At 32.4% G+C, this 25,728-nt stretch overlaps 2 protein-coding genes and 1 long non-coding RNA gene across 3 annotated transcripts; 2 read left to right on the forward strand and 1 right to left on the reverse strand.

Moving 5' to 3' along the window:
- The first annotated feature begins 10,205 nt into the window (after positions 1-10,205).
- Positions 10,206-11,297, forward strand: LOC126717513 (PR5-like receptor kinase). Its single transcript, XM_050419314.1, has one exon. The coding sequence runs from the start codon at positions 10,359-10,361 to the stop codon at positions 11,295-11,297; it is 939 nt and encodes a 312-aa protein (XP_050275271.1). The 5' UTR covers positions 10,206-10,358.
- Positions 11,298-22,112: 10,815 nt separating this feature from the next.
- LOC126717581 (PR5-like receptor kinase) lies at positions 22,113-23,051 on the forward strand. Its single transcript, XM_050419434.1, has one exon. It carries the CDS (start codon positions 22,128-22,130, stop codon positions 23,049-23,051), a length of 924 nt encoding a protein of 307 aa, XP_050275391.1. The 5' UTR covers positions 22,113-22,127.
- Positions 23,052-23,436: 385 nt separating this feature from the next.
- On the reverse strand, positions 23,437-25,500 carry LOC126720896 (uncharacterized). Its single transcript, XR_007653721.1, has 2 exons — positions 25,197-25,500; positions 23,437-23,634 (listed from the first exon to the last, which is right to left on the reverse strand). It is a non-coding gene; the product is annotated as an uncharacterized LOC126720896 (long non-coding RNA).
- Positions 25,501-25,728: the final 228 nt, after the last annotated feature.

A 25,728-nucleotide genomic window follows, 5' to 3' on the forward strand; every position in this document is an offset into this window, starting at 1 on the left:
GACTCTCTATCCTAGATATAATACATCTCTTCTTTAAGGGAAAAATTGAATTTAGGAGGTATTGAACTTTGTGAACTGCATTTCGTTTTAGCTTGTCAATGAACATTTTTTCATTATTGCTTAAAATATTTGATGAAATCTTTATTGCCTTAACAATGAAATCAATAATGCTGACAGTCCAGTATTAATTATGATGTACAACAGACAACACATTCCTTCTTGGAGCAGTAGGGGAGCAAGTAGTCACAACGCAAGATCAAAATGGGGTACTAGTAGAGGCCATCGGGGTGACAGTATTGGAATTGTATGAAATTTGGCAAGTTGAAGGGAAACGGCATTCTAATCCAGACTCTGGTTTACCATGAGCATCACCTAAATTTAGGTGAATTCCTTTGTTAAGGCCTCGAAAACAATGTTTTTGCTATTTATAGTAATATTTGTTTTTCCTTAATAACTTTTAGTTTAAAAGTTAGAATAAGAATTTGTCTGTTTTAGGACAACCCTTAAGGTCAGTAGTTTATGCATTTAACTCAATTTTGCCATTTTTGGTAAATTTTAGTATTTTGTCACCTAATCGCATAATTAGTGAGAATTAGGATTTTAGACATTTTTTCTCAGTATTTATATGTTTTATAGCCGTTAGAGGTAAATCAGATTATTATCAATAAACACAAATTTTTTGTCAAATTCTTTCTCTGATGGATTCCAGTTTTTCTCATTGTGGATTCAAGGAAACCCCTTGTGGATTCGAGGTTTACTACCAAAAGCTAATAGTTTAGTTTCTATTCCATTAAGAGAGTATCGTGTGTGCTTTCTTTAGGCTTCTACAACATCAAATTGAGAACAACAGTTTACTTGACAATACAATGAATGCAAATAGTATCATAGGCAAACTATTAAGTTTTAGATTGAAGGATACATTTTATATCTTTTTTCCCTTTTCATCGTGGAAAGTTGTGGACCTTATTTCTCTTTAGCATTAGCTATTTCAAATTTTTATTCCTTAGAATGCATAAAATCTAGAAAATTGCAGACTTGATCATAAAATATTTGATCCAGAACGCACATATAGTTTAAATTCCTTAATAGAATGGATCAGTAATATCGATCATTAAAACTAAAAATTTTAACAAATATCCAACTTTATTATTAAGAACATAGAATTGGTAGTGGATGCAATGTCAACCTATATAAAGCTTAGTTGAACATATATTAAAAAAAAAAAAAAAAAAGGCAAATTTTGTTTTCAGCTGACATCTTATAGTAACAATATTGATCCATAATGCATGAATCTTGATTCCCTATAAGAACCATGCATTTTCTCTATTGGATCATCAAAAGTTATGGCTCTTCTATGGTTACTTTAAAATCTAGACTCACTTCATTAAATTCAATCTCAGGATCATGATTGGTGTTAGGTTTCTTTTGTGTTGACATATTTTGCCAAAGTTTTCTTGTAACAAAACATTTGATTATTTTGTATATTGTGGATCAATTTGTAATTGGGTTGGGATTTCAAGAACTGAAATTGTAGTTGGACAAAAAGGAATTTCGATCGAGCAAATGTGATTTGTTGTTTGGCAAAAAGGCATGTGAGAGAATTTGAAAAGAAGTTGAGGTAGTGATCTCGCAAGACACTCGGTAGACCTAAATGGTTAGAACCTGAGAGAATTTTGTTACAAACTCCCTTGCTGTTCCAACCTTAGTTCTGCCATTGATTTAGGAAGAACCAAATTTTTTCCCTACAATACATATTTAAGATACATGCTTTCCAAAGCTCAACTAAAACTATTCATTAATAGCGAGGGCAGCTCTCCTAGCAATTGAAGTTGCTCGATGGTTCTAGCAGCTCTTCTAGCAATCAAAGGTGATTCAGCTATTGTACTGTGGTCTCTCTCTAGTATTATGGATGATGTGAAAACTATTCTCTCTACTTTTGTTACTTGGGATTTTGTCCATGTTGGCAAAGATGTTTATATTTTCTCCCATAGTGTGGCTTTCAAGTTCTTGGGCTATGTCATATTTACTGATAGGCTAGTTGCCATCTCTTCTCAATCCTCCTCTGTTTCGGACCTAGCAGAAAGAGATAGGCTTGGTCCGTCGGGTGGTTTTGTAAAATAAAAATCATTATTCAGCAAAAATAAACCCTCAGAAACTATTCATGTTTTTATAAAAAGAAACAACACTTTCTTATAGCCACAAAAGGTGTACGAAAATAAGCCCTCTAAATCAAAAACATAAGGGATGTGCTAAGATTACTGAGCTAGCTCACCAGAACCAGTAGTTATGATAAATTTATATGGACCATGCTATTTTTGGCTGTAAATTGGTAGCTTATAGGCCATTTGGGTGATTTTTGGGTAGAGGAAAATAGGGGAAAAAATGGATTTTTTGATTGTTTGGTTAAGAAAGGAAAAGGTGAAAGATTTTGGTGGGATCCAGGTATTTTCTCTCTAGACCCACTAAAAACGAATTATCCCCCAGTTTAGGGAGAAAATGGGGAATAGAAGGGTAATTACAGTTAAATGACTTTTTTGAGAAGAAGTCAAATGACTTGACTACCATTCTTCTCTCGTTTTGATTGTTTGCCTCTTCTTCTTTTTTGGGTTACTTGTTTGGTTTTTTTTTTTTTTTTTTTTTCCTCGTCAACTGGGTGTGATTTCTTGTTTGCTTTTGTATATTTATTTATTTTATTGGTAATGATTGCTTGTTTTTGTTGATTGTTTGCTCTCTTTTTTTTCTTTTTTCTTTTTTCTTTTTCAACTGGGCATGATTACTTGTTTGTGTCAGCTATTTGCCTTTCTTTCTTTTTTAATGAGTAATTCTACGGACACAAACTATTTTACAATATTTTTACAAATTGTTGATGTGGCTTAAGTATTTCCCAAATAATTATTGGTGAATAAAAATGTAATGTTAGTGGTGGCCTAGATTAGAACTAGTAAGAATATGCAACATCAATAGTTTGTAAAAATGTTGTAAAATAGTTTATAACTATAGCATTACTCTTTTTTAATTAGGCAGATTGCTTCTTCTTCTTCTTCTTCTTCTTCTTCTTTTCCTATTTTAAACTAGGCATGAATTTTTTTAATAAGGTCAATGACTAAATTTATATAAACTACCTTTTTCATTCTCTCTCTCTTTTCTTCTCAACTAAACATGTACAAATGAGTTTTAATTAAACTCAACTTTTTCATTATCGCAATCAAACACACATGAGAGAAAATTATTTTTTTTCCATCCTCCTATCATTTTCCATTCCCGCAACCTAATAGAGACTTAATGTATGAACCGACGAAGAATAACTATAAAATAGGGATCGATGTATGTATGGGCTTCCCATTATCCCATATGAACCCCATTGTTAAAGGGCATTGCAAAGTTTTTAGCATTTGATATTATATATGTAATATTAGGATCTTAAAATCTTTTATGGAACGACAATGTCTATTACAAAGTTTTGAGTGTTCTGAGGTTTTGACTCTAGAGTCAATGAGTCGAGTGAGTCTTTCCACTACGCGTCAATGGAGAAGATAAGTGGCAAATTCCCCATTGTGGTCTTTGGTTGTGGAACAAAGGGATTTTCCAATGCACATACTAATATACCATGTTTCATAATAATTTTAGCCTATTTTCACAGGTCTTCCTTATCCAATATCCAAGTCAACTACCTGTTAATATATATTTTTTCTTTATTATGAAAATAAGTGAGAGAAGAAAGTTATACTATTAAAATCATGATTCTCAGACCTGGACCGGATCGAATGGTCTGATCCGGTTAACTATGAACTCCTTGTTATTCCAGTTTTTTTAATCCTAAGAACCTTTCTATGTGAAAAAAGCATGGAACCACTCGAATTGCAATCAGATTGTTCTAAGAACCATGGCCAATTTTAGCAGTTCACACGATTCCATTTTTTTTACTATATTTTTGCTAGAAAACATATCTCAACCCATAAAGAATTTGAATATAAAAATAAAAAATAAAATAAAAAATTTGCGAGAGAGAGGAAAAAAAAACAAAGAGCCAAGTTACCAACATCACTGTTACTTTTCCAGTAGTATATTTTTATAATCATCCCCACCTCCCATTTTCTTCTTCTCCTTCTTGGCAACACTTCGCCTAGAAGGCAACAGCTAGAAACTCATCCCCTGGTATTGTCTCTTATTTCTTGAGTAGTGTACTAAGCACTGGTAACTTGTATGATTATATTCTTGTTTGGGAAATGTTAACTAATATTTTTACAGTATTGGTTTAAGAGCTATTTTTAGAAATATTTTATTGAAAAAATGATAAAACAATCAATATAGTTGACAATTTTTTATATTTTTTTATCAAAGTAGTGTCAAAACCTTCCTATTATGGTTTATTAATAATTGCTTTAAAGACATCTGTTAACATGACTCATGTTGTTTTTGTTAAGTCTGCCCACTGTTTTGCACAAAACCACTACCTCATGACGTCATGAGATTTGACTATTCACAAAAGTCTTTTGACGATGCGAGCCACACTGAGTACCCGTTTGGTTTGGATGTTTTACTACGTTTCAGCGTTTGCGTTTTGGGCATGGGACCCACGCTACAGTTGCACGCAGTAAACGCGTCCTTCTTCTTTTCTTTTTTCTTTTTTTTTTCACGCGTTTCAAGAGTAATGCGACTACTATTCATGAACAATAGCCGCAAATGTTGACTTTTCCACGGTGAACAGTGCATCTGTGCACTGTTCACGGACCCACAAATTCCACTTTTTAGCAACTTTTTCATTAAAAATGGGTCCTATGGCACTATTCACACATTTAAAAAATATTTTGCTACAGTGTTTTCAGTTTCAGTTTTCAATTTTAGCAAAAATAAGCTCAATTCAAACAGACCCTAAAGGGAGGAAAAGACGTACACATCTTAGCCACCAAAAAAAAAAAAAAAAAAAAAGAGGAAAAACACTGCACCCAGAAGAACACAAAAAGAAGTCTTTAGTTAAGACTAACTAGCCTCGATTTAGTGGACTTAATACCTAGCACTACACCCAAAAAATAAATAAATAAATAAAAGAAAAAGGGGAAATGAATCTAATAAATGTCCAGAAAGTGCATCCACATTAATCAAAGTGTTTAAGGTATATTTTCCTAAAAGTAGATAAGTTGACGTAAATGCGTAGATGAGCACATTATGCAACATTTTTTTTCTTTGATTATTCTTATGTTCCTATAAATAGATTATTAAATTCGTTTTTAAAAGTCTTCTTTATTTTCTAAGAACAAAACCTTTTTTTTCTTTTTTTCTTTTTTTGCATTAGAAGAATTACAGATAAAAAATAAAATTAAGAAAAAGAGAGTAAACAATTGTGAATTTTATGGATTAGAGTTAGAGATCTTTATTGTATTTGTCATCTAAGAGTATATATATATATATATATATATATATAATATTTCTTATATTAACTTGAATAAGTTTAGAGATATATAAAGTGAGATTTATTATTGAAATTATTTAAAATAAATTAATTTTTGTATATGTTTCATAACTTTTAAAACTATTAGTGTACTTTAACCATTTAATATCTAAATCACTTAACAAAAATAAATTTTGTTCTAAAATGTTTAACCGTTAAAAAATGTTAATTGTGATCAATATGATCATTTAAAAGATAATTCACAGCTTACAAAATTGACTAGATGAGAAAAAAATATTTTGAATTATATAAAACTTAATCAATTTGATATAAATATTTTATTATATATGATAAAATAACATATGTTAAATTACGTTATCGACCTACTTTATATATAATATGTGCATGTATGTTTGTATATGTATAGTCATCACTCATTTCAAAGACTTACATTCCAATATATCATGCTCTGACAAATAAACAATAAAAATGGAGATTGAAGGAAAAGTCACCTTCATATTTATTTACCTTGAAAAGTTAGCCAAAAAAATTGAAAATAAGATTTCACTAGATTAAAAGCAGTACAAATCAATTAAAAATAATAATAATAATAATTGTGAGAATAATGTACAAACATAGAAATTGGGATGTAGTTTCTAACAAAAATAAATAAATAAATAGGATGTGAGAATTAATGGGCTTCCCATTATCCCATATGAACCACATTGTTAAAGGGTATTGCAAAGTTTCTAACATCTGATATTAGGTAATATTAGGATCATACAATATTTTATGGAATGACAATGTCTTACAAACTATTGTGTGGATGCACACAGGTGTGTAACAAGTTTTCCCCTTTTTGGAATGATGCCTCAGACCATAGGCTCGTCAATGGAGGAGGACGGCATATGGGCTGATCAAATTTAGGTTTGGGTTAGCTCCATTTTTATTCAGGCTCCTCTTTTCAAGGGAAATTAAGTTTGTGTTTGGTATTAGCTGAAAAAGTCTTTTATTTTTATTTTTTTTTACTATTTAGCTTATTTTTGTTATTATTCAACTCATTTTTACTATTATTTATGGATTTCATTGCACTTTTTGGTACTATTTATAGATCTCATTTTATTATTTCAGTTACTTTTTAACTTTATTTACAGTACTTTCAGTAAAAAGTTTTCAGTTACAACTAAATAAAATGTTCCCAAACGGACTCTAATTGTACCAAATCCACGTGACTCACATTATACATAATCTTCATGATTCTTACATGAATAAGTATTAGATATTTTTGGAATACGATGATATGATATTTCCTCCTTTCACATTTATGGTAAATTTCACTAATTAAATTCATAATACAGTCTCTCATGAACATGAAATGAAAGAATTTCACATCACTATACCTTAGAAAAAGTACCATTTCATATCACCGTCCCTTGAAAAAAATACCTAATAATTTTCCGTCTTAGACAAGTAACATGAATTTCCGCGAAAAAATTTGACTGCGCGTCAATAGGAATGATGATGAGTAAGGAACTTTCCTCGGTGGTGTCCCTAGCCGAGGTATGAAAGGGATGGATATCCCCATGCAATGCGCCGACCATGTTTCCTACAAGTCTACAGACAATAATAACGATAATTGTAACGCTTCAAAAAAGAGGGAGTCTGAAGCTTTTCGTGAAACTTTCGGTGGCTTTAGACTTATTGCCATGTTTGGGTTGAGTACCTCCGATTTTCACAAGTCTTCCGTATCCAAATTTCTAGTCTATTACCGTGTTAAACAGTGAACCCACATGATTAGCAAAAACAGAGAACCCTCATATGTTATATAAAATATGGAGTAATGAAGCAAGAAGAAAATAAATTACACAAATACGTTGTTTTAGTTTTTTGGGATGGCTTGTGTCTCTCTGTTTGTTTTCTTTCTTCTCTCACAACTCTTTCTGCTTCACTCAGCTGAAGAAGTAAACAGAACACTCCCAAATTGTTCACCGTTTCACTGTGGAAAATTCGGTATCATCGGTTTTCCTTTCACAGATAGCTCACACCCACATTGCGGTTTATTGCCAGTAAAATGTGACGAAATACCTCCGACGATCCAACTGGGGTGGAGTAGAGGACCATATAAAGTTATAAATATCTCTTACACTAATACCACACAATCTACACGTATCAAGGATCTTTTACTTTCCGATGCCTTGAATACCCAAAAATGCGAATCCGTAACCAATTTTACTCTTCCCAACAATCCATTTATCTCTTTCAAACTCACCACACCTTGTCAGACAGTGTTTAAATGCAATCGCACTCTTAATATCACTTCCCCTAGAAATTTTACGTATAGGAGCTGTGGAGACTATAACCTCTACTATAGTCATTTAAACGATGACTCTTCGAGTTTTTCTTCTAATGAATGTTCCTTTATTCAGCTCCCAAGAAAAAAGCATTCAGATAGAGATACACTGTTTTCACTCGTAAGTGCTGAGTTCGACCTTCAAGTGTATGTTTCTGATGCTTGCAGCAGTTGTTATGGTCGGGGAGGTCTATGTGAACTCGAACAGAATGGAAAGTTTCATTGTGCCATTGCAGACAAAGGTATATATAGACATCGAATAACTCAAAACAAAATTAGACTTACATGTACACAGTACACATACATTGAAAATGCATGTAGGATTCTTTGCATATAAATTTCTTTACATTCTTATGTTATGGTAAATCCTAATACAAGTACTGCAAATATTTCTGTTCCGTTGCTTGATGCATCCCAAGGGGCATCACACACGCGAGGGTTGCCGCGCTGCATGGCCGGTTTGGATTGGGCTTTGATTATCTGGTTTTAAAATTTTTTTATTATTTGAACTATTTTTTATCCAGAACAATATATCTCTTTGCTACACTTTTTCTATATCGGTGCAAATATGTATATAAATAGTTCGACTCTCACTCAGTTGATTCAGTTTTTACATTCTTATTTTTGTACATAGAGACAAAAACGGAAAAAAGATATAGTTCTATTTGTTGTACACTCAAATTGTTGTACTTCTTTTGTATGTTGTTAATCATTATGTCTTTGGAGACGGACGTCCAAGAAACTTAAAGTACTTGTTGTTAGGGGTGAAACATTCACAATCTATTTGTCTGCAATACCTTTTAGTCCATAACAATTTGTCAATTCACTAATGCACACGTTTTTGATTGGGTGCAAATGTTTCTTTAAACTATTTGCCCTTCTTTCATTTCAAACAAATTTGGCATGTCTATATTCATGCATAAAGTCAGAGAGAGAAAGAGACGCAATTCTATTTGTGTGCACTCAAATTGTTGTGCTTTTTTTGTGTGTTGATCATTGTATCTTGGGAGATATACATCCAAGAGACTCAAAGCATAGTTTTGAGGGGTTAAAAATCAGTTGTAGAAATTTGTGATGAAGAATATAAAAATAGATGAGAAAAAAACATGATAGTTTAATCTTGTGGCCTACATCCATTGGACAAGAGCCTAAAGGGCCACATTTTCTCACACTCTTTTTTTTTTTTTTTTCTTTTTTTTAGAATCTAGGATATCTAGACCTCTTCGAATATCTGACTACTTCCTCGTAAATACGAAGTCCCTTCATCTCACACACACCAAGTTATTACAGAAGGTAATAACTTGGGAATGATCTTAACATACTGACCAAAGGTTTTGAAACCAAAACCCCAAAGATGTCATGAGACCTTAAAAACCATTAAGTCAACCTCTTAGAATTCTCAGATATATACTTTCCCTGAAAATACTTCAAAATATAGTATCTATATTTATTATGGGATTAAATATAAAGTTAAAAATAATTTGAATTTGAATTTTATATTAATTGTTTCAATCCCACGATTTTCTCCAACAATCATTACTTTTTTTGAATCAACCTCTTGATTAGATCTTCAATGACATAAAAACGAATTTGTAGATTAATACATAGAAAAAAAATGAACTTTGTTATTATAAAATCTGTATCAGATAATCGTAGACTGATCTTCATTGCTTTTTGTTAAGTACAGTTGAGATTTAAATTTAAAAACAAATAAACAAATTTGGCTCCGTTAATTTGTTTCATTGTTATTAATTTTTTAAATTATTCAACTAACAGTGATGTTCTTTGATGCTTTAGATGCAGGGAGTCAGAGATTGAAAGCGATAGTGATAGGTAACATTACTTGTTTAATCAAATTATTTGTTGATACTAATATACACATGTTTGGTTGGATCGCCTACCTATAGAAAAATGATTCTATATGGAAGTGAGCTTGTGTGTCTTTAAAACATAAACCGTGACCCCTTTTTTATTCCCTCTCAGTCTCTCATAGTGTATCTAACTACCAAATCTTTAGAGTATTATTCATGCAATTATATAAGGTTCTGCTATCAATTTGGTAAGGGTTCCATTTGCTCTATTTTATTATTGTTCAATGCTATGTACTAGCTTGTATGTACGAATCCATCAGTACAATAGCTAAATTTTTCATAGTTCATGATTTTCCTCCGAGGCTCCCAATCTCCTGTCAAATAAAACCTAACTCCTCTATTCTGCTTAAGGTATTGGATGCCAAGTCGTCCTTAGCTTTTGCTTCTTCATTGTTAGTCTTTTGTCACTACAAAGAAAATGCAAATTTATTGAGGTTCAAGACATTGTCAATAGGTTGTTTGAGTTATGGTTATGTCACCACATAACATTATAATCTCTGTCCTTTAAGCATGCTTCATTTGTTGGACCACATAACTTTTTAATCTCTATTCTTTTATTACAGCTACTTCATCTGTTGGAATTGGAGTTCTAATGGTTATAATACGCTGCTTCTGGAAAAAGTTCACATTAATAAAAATAATTAATATTTGGAAGAAGGAAACTCTAACTCACCCGGATTTTGAAGCCTTTTTAAGGAGTTATGGACCTCTTGCTATTAGAAGATACAGTTATGCAGATATAAAGACAATGACCAAGTCCTTTAATGATAAATTAGGCCAAGGGGGCTATGGTAGTGTCTATAAGGGGACATTACAAGATGGCACTTTTGTAGCAGTGAAGGTTCTGATCAAAGAAACGAAAGATAATGGAGAGGAGTTTGTTAATGAGGTTGCAAGCATTAGTAGGACCTCTCATGTTAACATTGTCACTCTTAAGGGATTTTGTGTTGAGGGTTCTAAAAGGGCTCTTATCTATGAGCTTATGCCTAATGGATCTCTTGAGAAGTTCATATATAAAGGAAATCCCTCAAATTCTAATCATCAGTTGGGTTGGGAAACATTATACAAGATTTCAATCGGCATTGCACGAGGCTTAGAGTACTTGCATAGAGGTTGCAACACACAAATTTTGCATTTTGATATAAAGCCTCACAACATTCTATTGGATGAGAATTTTTTTCCAAAGATTTCTGATTTTGGCCTCGCAAAAATATGTCCTAGAGAAAAGAGTAATATATCAATGGTGGGTGCAAGAGGGACTACAGGATATATAGCTCCTGAAGTATTTTGTAGAAATTTTGGAGGGATCTCTCACAAGTCAGATGTCTATAGCTATGGAATGATGGTTTTAGAAATGGTGGGAGGCCGAAAGAATGTTGATGTTAGTGTTGATTTTTCAAGTGAAATATATTTTCCACATTGGATTTACAAGCATCTTGAACTAAATGAAGAGTTAGGACTGCCAGGATTTTTAAATGAAGGAGATGAAGAAAGTACAAGAAAGATGATAATGATGAGTTTGTGGTGCATACAAACTAACCCCTCAAACCGACCATCAATGAGTAGAGTGGTGGAAATGTTGGAAGGGAGTCTCAATTCCTTGCAAATCCCTCCTAAACCTTACTTGTTTTCTCCACCAAGAAGATCACCGACAGAGTCTTCAACTATAATGCTGTCAATACAATAGGACTCTTTGTCCTAGATAGAATACATCTCTTCTTTAAGGGAAACATTGAGTTGTATTTAGTTTTAGCTTGTCAATGAAAATCTTTTCATTATTGCTTAAAATATTTAATGAAACCTTTATGGCATTCGCAATGAAATTAGTAATGTTGACAATCCAGTACTAATTGAGAACTACAGTATACTTGACAATACAATGAATACAAATCGTGCGTATCATAGGCAAAATATTAAGCTTTAGATTGGAGGATACATTTTATATATATATATATATATATACATATATATATTTCCCCTTTCATCATGGAAAGTTATGGACATTATTTCTCTTGAGCGTTAGCTATTTCAAATTTTTGTTCCTCAAACTGCATAAATTGTGGAAAGTTGTGGACCTTATCATAAAATATTTTATCAAGAATGCACATAGTTTAAATTCCTCAATGGAATGGATTGGTACGTAATATCGATCATTGTACTAAAAATTTTAACAAACATCCAACTTTATTATTCAAAACACAAAATTGGTAGTGGATGCAATGTCAACATATATAAAGCTTAGTTGAACATATAAAAAAGAAAGGGCAAATTTCGTTTTCAGTTGAGATCTTGGAGTAATAATTGCTTCATAATGCATGAACCTTGATAGTTGATTCCCTATAAGAACCATGCATTTTCTCTATTGGATCATCAAAAGTTATATGGCTCTTCTATGGTTACTTCCAAATCTAGACTTGCTTCATTAAATCCATTCTCAGGATCATGATTGATGTTAGGTTTCTTTTGTGTTGGCATACTATGCCAAAGTTTTCTTGTAATTAAACATTTGATTATTTTGTATTTTGTGGATCAATTTGAATTGGATTGGGATTTCAAGAGCTGAAATTGAAGTTGGACAAAATGGAATTTCAATCGAGCAAATATGACTTACTGTTCTGCAAAAAAGGCACATGGGAGAATTTTAAAATAAGTTGAGGCAATAATCTTGTAGGACACTTGGTCGACCGAAATGGTTAGAACCTAAGAGAATTTTGTTACAAACTCCCTTGCTGTTCCAACCTTAGCTCCGCCATTGATTTAGGAAAAACCAAAATTTTGCCCTAAAATATGCATTTAAGATATATGTTTTCCAAAGCTCAACAAACTATTCATTAGTAGCGAGGGCAGCTCTTCTAGCAATTGAAGTTGCTCCATGGTTCTGGATTTGCCATTATTAAAGGTGATTCTGCTATTGTTGTTAAAGCTGTATGTGAAAGCCCAAAAGGTGTTCCATGGTCTCTCTTTAGTATTATAGATGATATCAAAACTCCACTCTAATTTTGTTGCTTGGGACTTTGTCCATGTTGGTAGAGATGTTAATATTTTGTTCCATAGTGTAGCTTTCTTGGGCTATGTCCTATTTACTGATGGGCTAGCTACCCTCTCTTCTTTGCCCTTCTCTGTTTTGGACTTAGCATAGAGATATGGGCCTGGTCCTTCTGGTGTTTTTTTTTTTTTTTTAATGAAATAAAATATGATTATTCAGCAAAAACAAACCCTCAGAAAGTATTCATGTTCATAGAAAGAAGCGACACACTTTCTTACCCCCACAAAAAGTGGACTAGATTAAATTATTAAACCCTTTGAATCAAAAACGTGAAAGATATGTCAAGATTACTAAGCCAACTCACTAGAGAACAATCAATAATGAGAAATTTATATGGACCATAAGGTTTTGGGAGCTTAGTGGCCATTTGATTGGGGGTGATTTGGGGGAGGTTGGAAAAGAAGCATAGAAAAATAAGGAAGAAAATTGGTTCTTAGCTAGTTGAGAGGGGAAAGTGAGAGATTTTCGTGGGGTCTAAGTGTTTTCTTTTTGGACCCACCAAAAACGAATCCTCCAATTTGAGGATAAATGAGTAGGAGAAGGGTAATTGCAATCAAATGATTTAACTATCCTTGATTGTTTGCCTTCCTTTTTTCTTTGGGTTGGTTGTTTGTTTTTATTGATTTATTTTTGAACTGGGCATGATGACTTATTTTTTTTTATTTTTTTTTTGCCTTCTCTTTTTCTTTTGTTGGCTGTTTGCTTTTTTTTATTTTTTTTAACTTGGCATGAATGGTGATTGCTTTTTTTATTTTTTGGTTGGTTGGTTTTTTTCTTTTCTTTATATGATTTTTTTTAATAAGAGCATAGGAGTAAATTAATATAAACTACTTTTTCCATTTTCTTGTTTTTATCCTCAACCAAACAAAATAAAAATAAAAAAATTTCCCTCCACTTTTTCATTCCCCCAACCAAACACACATGAGGGAAAAAAAAAATTCCATCCTCTCACCATTTTTCATTTCTCATCCAAATAGAGACTTAGGGTTTGTTTGGGTGGATGATTTTAGGAGGGAGAGAAAAGCAAAGAGAAAATAGTTTTGTGGGTGTTTGGTTGGAGTGATTTTAGGAGAGAAAATTGGTGAGATCTGGGTGTTTTCTTTCTAGACCTACCAAAATGTTTTCTCCCCAAATTAGGGAAAAAACTAAAGAGAAGAAAATTTGGAACAAAAAATCCCACTTGGGGGCCATAATAACCCTATTGCAACTTTCACATTATTTTTACCATGTGTTTTCGGGTTTTTTTTTTTTTTTTCTTCTTCTTCTTTTTATTCTTTAGTTTTTGTCTTTTTTTGGTACTTCTCATTCTCCTTTTTTTTTGGGTTTGTCCACCCCTTTTTTTTCATTTGTTTTTGGGAGTAAATTTGTATTTTCTATCCTTTCATTTTTCTTTTCAACCAAATACAAAAAAAAAAAAAGAAAACTAAAATATTTCTGTCCTTCTACTATTTCATCCCCCAACCAAACAGAGCCTTAATGTATGAACCAGAATGGAGATCGATGTACATATGGGCTTCCCATTGTCCCATATTAATCCCCATTGTTAAAGGACACTGCAAAGTTTGTAACCATATTATGTAGTTTTCTCGGTGATATATGGCCCATTTAGATTTATCTTTCAATAATATTGGGATCATACACCATGGATTACGAAGGAATGGCATTGCAGACAAAGCGTGTTAGTGGAGGAGGATGGCATTGGGCCGATCAAATTTAGATTTGGATCAACTCCATTATAATTCAAGGCCCCTTTGCAAGGGCCCTTAACCGTACAGAATTTACATGACTCACTCTATACGTCTTCCTAATTCTTAAAAAGTAATTATTATATGTTTCCGAAGTACGGTGGTGTGATATTTCTTTCTCTCATATTCATGATGGAACTCGCTAATTAAATTTATAATAGGATTTATAATTTCAAAAAATGTAAAAGAAGGGAGCACCTATCAAATAATTTTCCTTTGTTGCGAAAATTAATCCAGTTACACAAGATTAAAGAAGATAAAAGAAAAATAGACACAGAATACTATTTGTCTATGTCCACATACGACAACATAAAAAGTTCCACTATATTAGCACATAGACACTCTCGCAACATCTAAACCTTAAATACATCATTGGTCCTCGGAAGCACCTTGTTATATTTGACTATAATATTATTGCACTATTTTTCCTATACGACTAATTCTCTCTCGTTTCCCCAAAAAAAAAAATATTAAAAAAAGACTAATTCTTTCTCTCATTTGGACAATGGCTTGGCAACATGTACATAAAATAGCAAGGGGCGGTGCTTTTACACGAAGAAGCAAACCAAATTTTACATAGTTTTCATGCGCTTGTTATACACGGCCAACTCAATGTTCTAGATTAACTAGGATGGGGTCACACATCAATTGACCAAGCAAGCCACCGACTTAATAAATCTCCACCATGACATGAACTAATACCTCCGTTGCCACCACCATAGCGACTATCACAAGTTAGAAAAACCAACCAAATCCAAACAAATAAGAGTTAAAGAGTCTAGCTTTCAACTGCGTGTCGATGGGGGTTGATAATGAGCAAGGAATTTTCCTCATGTAGTATGCAGGGGATTTTCCATGCAATGCGCACGCCATGTTTCCAACAAGTCGACAGATATCGACAAAGTAATTTACACTTGAAAAAAAGGAGTCTGAAGCTTTTTGTGAAACTTTCGGTGACTTTAGGCTTAATATTTCCATTTTTATGTTTCAGATGAGCAGGCCACCGTCTTTCACAAGTCTTCCTAATCCAAATTTCAAGTCTATTACCGTGTTAAACAGAGAACCTACATGTCATTATATAAAATATGGAGTAATAAAGCAAGTAATTAAGAAAAGAAATTATACAATTACAAACACGTTGTTTAAGTTTTATTTTGGGATGGCTTGTGTCTCTTTGTTTGTTTTCTTTCTTCTCACACACCTCTTGCTGCTTCACTCAGCTGAAGAAGTAAACAGAACAGTCCCAAATTGTTCACCCTTTCCATGTGGAAAACTTGGTATCATTGGTTTTCCATTTACAGATAGCTCAAACCCACTTTGCGGTTTATTGCCAGTAAAATGTGACGAAATACCTCCGACGATCCAACTGGGGTGGAATAGAGGACCATATGAAGTTATAAATATCTCTTACACTAACACCACACTGTTCACACGTGTCAAGGACCTTTTACTTTCCGATGCCTTGAATGCCCAAAAATGCGAATCCGTAACCAATTTTACTCTTCCCAACTCTCCATTTATCTCTTTTAAACTCACCACACCTAGTCAGACACTGTTTAAATGCAATAGCACACTTGGTATTGTTTCCCCTAGAAATTTCACGTATAGGAGCTGCGGAGACTATAGCCTCTACTATAGTCAATTAAACGATAACTCTCAGTGTTTTCCTGCTCAATGTTCAATTATACAGCTCCCTAGAAAAAAGCATTCGGATAAAGATGCTCTGTTTTCACTCTTAAGTGCTGAGTTCGAGCTTGAAGTGAATGTATCTGAAGCTTGCAGCAGTTGTTACGGTGGAGGTGGTCATTGTGAACTCGAACAGAATGGGGAATTTCAGTGTGACATTGCAAAGAAAGGTAGACATCGAATAACTCAAAACACATTGGACCCACTTGTACACACATATATTGAAAATGCATGTAGGGTTCTTTTTGAAAATATATATATATATATATAAATTTCTTTACATTCTTATGTTATAGTAAATCCTAATACAATTACTGCAAGTATTTCTGTTCCATGCCACGATGAGGGAAATCACACACGCAAGGGTCTGATTATCTAGTTTTAACTTTTTTTATTATTTGTGCGTACTATTCTTTATCCAAAACAAAAGGTTTATTTGCTACACCATTTCTTGATCGGTGCAAGTGTGTATATAAATAGTTGTCCCTCAATCCTTCCAGACAAAACTTTTGTATGCACTAGACATGGCAAAACGGGTCAGAATTTTCTGACCCGACCCGACCCGACCCGAAAAATACCCGACCCGAACCCGATTTTTTTGACCCGAAGCAAAAACGGGTTGACCCGTGACCCAACCCGTGTTTTGTGCGGGTCAACCCGACCCGACCCGCGACCCGACCTGAACCCGAACCATTTTTTTAAAACTTTTTTTTTTTGGGTAAAAAAAGTAGTGAAATTAAGACAATATTGGTTTAATTGTTTATTGTGAGTTTTAAGGAAACAATTGATATATTTACATAACTGCATGCAAATTAATTGAAAAATAAATGGTTGAGCATTCTTTAATGAGTAAAGATTTTTAGATATCAAATAACAAAGTACATGCCAAGATAATCTGGTTACAGTAAAGTTAAAAACAGATTTAAAATTGTAGATATGTGTGAGACACATTCACGAGTGTGAAAATAGTAAAGTCAAAGTATCAAATTAGCATAAATTATGAATGCTTAGATCTATTTTTTAACAATTTATGTTCAAAATAAACGGCTTTTCAAAATAAATTATGATATTTCCTAGAGTTTGTGCTGCTTAACAATGATATGATCTTCATAAAAGAGACTAGGTATAAATAAGTAAGCAATCAAACTTTAATGTATATTTCAAATTGAAATAGAGTGTCAACCACAATTAATAATAGATTATAAAATTAATTTTTAAAATTGTAACTTTCTTATATGTTTTTATTCTTTATCAAATGAGTTATCCAATAAGTCATTTGTAATTTTTTTTTTTTGGAATGTTGATATTGTGTAAAAATAAAACTTGTATATTTGTTTTACTTATCTTTGTGTTGTTTTGTTTTAGATAGCAATGTTTGGATTTGTATAATTTTAAAATTATTGAATAAATATTAATAAGTTTAACTGAGTTTATTCTTGATATAAGTAGTGAATGCAAAATAATGCATTTTACATCAAGTAATATGTTACATAACTATCCAAATGGCAAATACATATTGTTTTCTTTATAAAAAAAATAAAAAAAAATAAAAAATTTCATGTGAAAAATACGGGTCAACCCGACCCAACCCGACCCGACCCGACCCGCAACCCGATTGACCCGAACCCGATTTCAACCCGCTTAAAATGACCCGTTTTTTACCCGTGACCCGACCCGAACCCGACCCGACCCGCCCGTTTTGCCATGTCTAGTATGCACTGACCCATATGCTCTTAGTCTCACTAACAGGCAGGTCCCATAAGTGTGGGGCTCACCTGTCAGTGAGACAAAGGTTTCATATACCCAGTGCATGAGATGCCTTTTTCTCATTTGAGCTAGTTTTTTCATACTTATTTTTGTACATATGATAAGATATAGTTCTATTTACTGTACACTTAAATTTTTGTGCTTCTTTTGTGTCCGGTTAATCTCTAAATCTTTGGAGATAAATGTCCAATAAAGTTAAAGAATTGTTGTTAGGGGTGAAATCAGTCACAATCTATCTATTTGTGTGCGCTGCTTTTTTGGTCCATAACAATTTGTCAATTCACTAATTCACATATTTTGAATTGGTGCGAGTGTTTCTATAAACTGTTTGCCCTTCATTCATTTCAAACAAATTTTGTATTCTTATCCTTGTGATCAATAGAGTCAAAGAGAGAAAGAAACATAATTCTGTTTGGTGTGCACTCAAATTGTTGTGCTTCTTTTATATGTTGATCATTATATCTTGGGAGATATATGTCCAAGAGGCTCATAGCATAGTTTCGAGGGGTGAAAATTTGTTGTAGAAATTTGTGATGAAGAAGATAGAAAGAGGAGAGAAAAACGTGAGAGTTTATGTTGTTCAATCTTGTGGCCTACATCCACTGGACAAGAGCCTAAAGTGCCACATTTTCTCATACATTTTTTTCCTTTTAGAAATGAAGATATCTAAACCTCTTTGAGTATCCAGTTTAACTTACCTCCATTACTTTTTCAACTTGACATTTAGTTAGTTTCTCCTTGAGATAGAATGATGTAATAGTGAGTTTTAATCTCCATATTTTTTTATAGTTAATTGGTAATATGACAATTTCTCATTAAAACAAGAGGAGATTCCAATTAAAAAAGTACTGGAGGTAAGCCAAATTCTTTGATTATCTAATTATTACCTCGTAAGTGTGCAGGCCTCCTATCTCACACACAAGTTATTATAGGAGTAATCCCTTGGGAATGGCCCCAAGATATTGGCTAAAGGTTTCGAAACCAAAACTTCATGGATATCATGAGGTTTTAAGAATCATTAAACCAACCTTTTAGATTCTTATATTGTTTTCTTAATAATACATGTATCCATATTTATTATGAGAATACATATAAAAGTCAAAAATAATTTAAACTTCAATTGTATATTAGTTGTCTCGATTCTGAATGGTGGAGAGAGTTCGAAAGTTACTATGAGTAAAAGAGACGAAAAGAAAGAAAGAATTAAACCAATAACATTGTTGATTATGATGATTTTGGGGAAGATAGAAAAAGAGAAGGAAAAAATAGAAGAGAAAATGGATAGGAGGAGTGTTTGACTAGGAGGAGAGAGAGAGAGAGAAAAATAGTGGGGCCAACTAATTGCTCTTTGGGCCGACCAAAACATAATGTCACCAATCGGGGAGAAAATGAGAAATGTGTGTTATGGATGAAATTCTAGAGCAACCAACAACTTTTTGTCTTTTTCTTCTTTCTTTTTTTTTTCTTTTTTTTTTTTTTTTTTCGGTTTCTTCTATTCTTGGCTTTGGTGCTTATCTCACCTTTTGTCTTTTTCTTCTTTTTGTTTTTATCTCTTCTATTTTCTTTGGTTTTTTTTATTTTTTTTTTTACTCATCTATTTTGGATCCTTTATCTTGTGCTCTTTTTTTTCTTTCTTTCTTTTAAATTTGAAGTGTCCATACAAAAAAAAAAAAAAAAAAATTAAGTAAAACATGTGTTACCTTTTGTTTTATTTAATAGGAATATAATTATAAATCCATCCAAACTTCATTTTTCATTCTCTCATTTTTCATCTCAACCAAACAAATAAATTTTTTATCTCTCCACTTTTCCATTATTCCTACCAAACACATATGAAAATAACAAAATCTTTTTTATCTTCCCACATTTCTATCTCTTCCTTATTTGTTATTCTCTCACTTTTTCACTATTTCAACCAAAATGACCCTAAAGAAAGGCAAAAAAGGTGAGGGTAGAAAGACTACGTGGTAGTGTTTGGAGAAAGGAGCTAGCACTGGGGAAATAGAAAAAATGAAAAAACAAATGTTACTTTGACTTTGATGAGGTATTGAAGTGATGTTGGCAGCTGAGGGGAGTAAATAAATGAGAAAATACAAACAAGAAAAAAAAAAGTTTTAAATTAGTATTTGGTTTTGGCTTGAGCGTAGTAGATAGTCCTATGATCCTATCTAAATCAACCCAAACTAAGGTCTAAACATAATAAAAATACTGATTTTATTGTTATAAAATTTTATATAATAATAATAATAACAACAACTACGATAATCATAATGATTGGATAAACTAAAATTGAGATTATCTCTCAATAAATAGCAATATAAATTATTCTTTTTGTAATTTATTTTAAAAATTTATATTTATCTTTTAAGTGTATACATGGAGCGATAAACTCAAATGGTACACCAATATATACCAGTACCAAAATATTATGGTATAATGAAATGGTCACTGGAAAGGTATTCAAAACATTGGTCTCAATCTCACAAATATTTCCTCTTGCAATTGGTCCCATTATTTTCTTTTGATTCAATGTCTTGATTTGTCTTGCAATGACATGGAAACAAATTTGTAGATTAATACGTAGAAAAAGAATGGACTTTCTTGTTATAAATTTGCATAAGATAATTGTAGACTGATCTTCAGTGTTCTTCGTTAAGAACAGTTGAGATTTAAAATTTTTAAAAATAAAATAAACGATTTAGTTCCGTTAATTTGTTACATTATTATTATTTTTAATTATTCAACTAACAGTGATGTTCTTTAATGCTTTAGTTACATGGAGCCAGAGATTGAAAGCGACAGTGATAGGTAACATATTTCCTTAATCAAATTCTTTAAGGTTGTAGCCTTACTCAATATCTTTTAATTATATGTAAATTTTGACAAATTTACCATTGGATTAATTACATCTTATTCCTATATCATTCATGCTTACAAGATTTCTAGAAAATTAAAAATCAATAATTATGTTATCAATAAGTTGTTTAAATTGCAAGTTTTTGTAGTTTAAAATTATGCATAAAACATAAACTTATAGGTTATGTAGTAAATAATATCTAATTGACACAAAACTTGACATGTGTATTAAGAGCGCAAAGAACATGCAATTTAACGGTTAGATTTTCAAAATATATAGTAATATTATTTTATTAAGTTACAACCAATTTTTTAGTTAAAATTTATCTTTTTTTTATCCCTTCTCACAGTGTATCTAACTATCAAATCTTTATAGAGTATCATTCATGCAATGACAATCGGTTTTGGTAATTGGCTCCATTTGCTCTTTTTTCTTTTTTTTCTTTTTTTTGGTTCAATGCAATGTTCTTGTAGGTACGAATCCATCAGTACAATAACTAAACTTTTCACAATTCATTATTATCCTCCGAGGCTCCCTAAACCCTAAACCTAACTCCTTTGTTCTGCTTAAGGTATTGGATGTCTAGTGGCAGCTTAAAAAAAAAAAAAAAAAAATTTCTAGGGTAGTGATTAAGAAACTTAAATTATAAAAAAATATAATAAAAAGATAAATTCATATATTAATTAACAAAAAAAAACATATAAATACATAAAATCTTACAATTTCCTTCTATGAGTTTTTTTATTTTAAAATCGTTGCATGTTAATATCATTACTAATGTAGCAAGCTAAATATCTTTCAAAATTTTAGTTGAAGAAAATTTTTCTTGCTTTTTTTTTTTTTTTTTTTTTGGGTAAGGGCCAAATATATTGTTAAAGGAACCAATCTTTAATGACAAATTTTGGCTACAAACTTAGTTGTAGTCTTAGGCTACAGCTCTCACTAAATAAATTAACATTATTACATATTTTAAAAATCTAACCCTTGAATTGCATATTCTCTATGTTCTTAAAACACATGTCAAATTTCATGCTACTCAGATGTTATTTATCATTCGATGTAGAGTTGCCCTTGTGGATGCCAAGTCATCCTTAGCATTTGCTTCTTCATTGTTAGTCTTTTGTCACTACAAATAAAATGCAATTTTATTGAGTTTCAAGACATTATCAATAGGTAGTTTGAGTTATAGTTGTCACCACGTAACTTCATAAACTCTACTCTTTTATTACAGCTACTTCATCTGTTGGAATTGGAGTTCTGATGATTACAATCTGCTGCTTTTGGCGTAAGTTCTCATTAAATAAAATAATTAGTTTTTGGAAGAAGGAAACTCTAACTCATCAGGATGTCGAGGCCTTTCTAAGGAATCATGGACCTCTTGTTATCAGAAGATACAGTTATGCAGATATAAAGACGATGACTAAGTCCTTTAATGATAAATTAGGCCAAGGGGGCTATGGTAGTGTCTATAAAGGGAAGTTACAAGACGGCTGTTTTGTGGCTGTGAAGGTTCTGAAAGAATCAAAAGGTAATGGAGAGGAATTCGTTAATGAGGTTGCCAGCATTAGTAAGACCTCTCATGTCAACATTGTCACTCTTAAGGGATTTTGCATTGAGGGTTCTAAAAGAGCTCTTATCTATGAGCTTATGCCTAATGGATCTCTTGAGAAGTTCATATATAAAGGAAATCCCTCAAATTCTAGTCATCAATTGGGTTGGGAAACATTATACAAGATTTCAATAGGAATTGCACGAGGCTTAGAGTACTTGCATAGAGGTTGCAACACACAAATCTTGCATTTTGACATTAAGCCTCACAACATTCTTTTGGATGAGAACTTCTGTCCAAAAATTTCTGATTTTGGCCTCGCAAAAATATGTCCTAGAGAAAAAAGTTTTATATCAATGGTGAGTGCAAGAGGGACTACAGGATATATAGCTCCCGAAGTATTTTGTAGGAATTTTGGAGGGGTCTCTCACAAGGCAGATGTCTATAGCTATGGAATGATGGTTTTAGAAATGGTGGGAGGTCGAAAGAATTTTGATGCTAGTGTTGATTTCACTAGTGAAATATATTTCCCACATTGGATTTACAAGCGTCTTGAACTAGGCAAAGAATTAGGGTTATTGGGCCTTCTAGAGGAAGTAGATCAAGAAAGTGCAAGGAAGATGATAATAGTGAGTTTGTGGTGCATACAATCTGACCCCTTGAACCGTCCATCAATGAGTAGAGTGGTGGATATGTTGGAAGGGAGTCTTGAACCCTTGAAAATCCCCCCTAAACCTTTTTTGTGTTCCCCACCTAGTTCACCTGCAGATTCCTCAACTATAATGGTGTAATTACAATATGTACTCTAGGGAAACATTAATTGAGGCTAGGAGGTAATGAACTCTATGAATTGTATTTATTTTGAGCAATTCAAGAAAATCCTTTTCTTTATTGCTTAAATTATGTAATGAAACCTGGCTTTATGCCATTCACTATGAATTAGTAATGTTGCAAGTCCTGTACAAAAAGAAAATGTGATATTGCATGTCACGCCCCAAGCCCCAAGGGGTCCAGAGCATGAGAAAGACGTCTCAAAATACCTGTAGATTTTTCCTTTTTGACAATCCAATCCACATAAATCATATCAAGAATTATCATAATAATCCCATTAATTATACTCTCAAAGTAAGTCAGAACTCTAAGCAATAATTTCAAGGACCATTGGCCACAAAAGAATATAGGTCTGAATAAATAATTACATATCATCAACTTGTCCCATCAGTGGGAATAACATCACAACCACTATAATATACAAAAGAATGAGTTAAGTCTATTCTAAGATGTACATCATCTAATATCTCCATTATAAAAATTCAGCCTCCATCGAACTACTGTTAGCCACCAAAAAGCTGTCTCAAAAGATTATTGTCTACTCTGAAAAGTTTATAAAATAATGGGATGAGACAGAGCCCAGTAAGTAACATAATTAATGGGGGTGGGGGCAATGCAAGTTTCATGATGATAACAATTTACAAATCATGTTTTAATTTGGAAATTTCCAAATAATTTATACAAAACCATTTCTAAAAAGAATATGACAAGAATGAATAAAATGACATGGCACAAAACTTATCAAAATGCTCTCATGAAACTACATACTATAATTTGTGAGCAATAACAATACAATTTCAAACTCAAGGCCACATGATAATGCTGTCACAAAGACAAAACTCATCGCCGACACATAGCTAGAACTAAATATGTCGTCACAAAGATGGAACTAATATACTGTCACAAATACGAAACTCATTGCTGTCACAAAGATGGGTGCTAAAATAACAATGTCACACAAACTATAGTATCTAGCTAGGTAATCACCGAGTAATCAAATGTCATAGCACGTGGGTAGAACATAAAGAGCTCACAAATTACCTTTAATTCAAAATACATAATTCACTTCCAAATAGTTTCATAAAATATTTGAATGCCCAAAATATTCACAAGGTTCTCAAAGCCTTCAACTCATTTCTTGTCAAAAAGATTTTGTATTAACTTCCCAAATAACATAGGTCAAGATAAAGCATATTTATATTTTTGCAAATAATACAATAATTCCATAAAACGCATTCTCAAGAATTTAATCAAAGATGCTAGTCTTTTTAATACTAACAAATCATGCAATTCCCCATATACAATAAGAATATGCACTTTCATATATAATCATATATAGTAGGGTCACAATACAACACTTTTTAGAAAAACATAGTTCCACCATTAATTTTCCAAAATGTGTTTGACCCAAAACAATGTTTATACAACATGGTTATTTTCCAAAAATTCCATTAAAAGCTACTTATCTCGCAACCCGCAAAAACCTAATTTTCCAAGCTCCAAATGAAATTAGCTAGAACCTAAACAATATCAAGCAAATCTATCACAATAAGTATAAAGCTTGAAATTGTATCTAGCTACCTTTTAGAAATTGTTAACTAAGAAATTAATTAGACAAGCCTAACATTTAACCTCAAAAATAATATATTCCACTTCCAAAGTTTCTCAATAATTTCATTACAAGGCATAGACTCCAACTTATAATCATGTCGTTCCAAGCTTCACATTTACCATAAGAGATCCTAACACTTTATGAATTTCTTCCTCAATATACAAGTTATTTTCAGGAGACCCACAAAACAATAAAATATATAATAATATCCACCATTACAAACCCCAAATGTAAATCTTCCACTAGTTCTAAATAAATAATAAAAATTAGATTCATCAATTGTTTCACATTAAAAAGTCAAAACCCCCAAATGATCTTTACTATTGGTAAATCTTAAATGGCTACCATTGTAAAAAATCCACAACCATTCACCCAAATAGGTCCACCAAAGCAAAACTCATATACATTATCACGAGAATATCACTCTCAAAACTTAGATTACAAAAACCGCTAGCAAAATATGAAAACCCACAAAACGTATAAAAGCTCTTACCTTAAATAAGATGAGATGTAGGAGCTTAAGAGGTTTTATGGAGCTTTTTCGCCGGAAGATAATGGTGGAGGCGGTGGAGTGATGCACTGGTGGGAGAGTGAGGGAGTGTGAGAGAGGATTGTGGGTGTTTGAGACAAAATGAAAAAGAAGAAGAGAGCAAAGTGAGAAGAGAGGAGAGCTAGCCGGCCAAAGGGGAGATATTTTGTGAGAAATGAGTGGTGGGGAATTAAGAGATAGGTGGGTGGGCTCACGTGCAAAAATCTGACTACTTTTTTTTTTTTTAACTTGACTTGGGCTGGGGCGTTACATTGCAAGACCAGTAGTAATTGAGAATTGTGTTTATTACAAAGTATGTGACATGGTTTGAATTTGGTTACTTTCTCTTATTGTTTACGGAAAACAACTAAGCCGACTTTACTTTGTGTTTTCAATTTGAATCATTTTGCTTGTGCAGCACTTCACCCAACAAAAGAATTGTTTAAATCAATTCCGACTCTAGGCACCAGTTAATACCAAATAATCTTCATTTTCT

Source organism: Quercus robur, chromosome 1 (assembly GCF_932294415.1).
Source record: "Quercus robur chromosome 1, dhQueRobu3.1, whole genome shotgun sequence".
Classification (NCBI taxonomy): Eukaryota; Viridiplantae; Streptophyta; class Magnoliopsida; order Fagales; family Fagaceae; genus Quercus; species Quercus robur.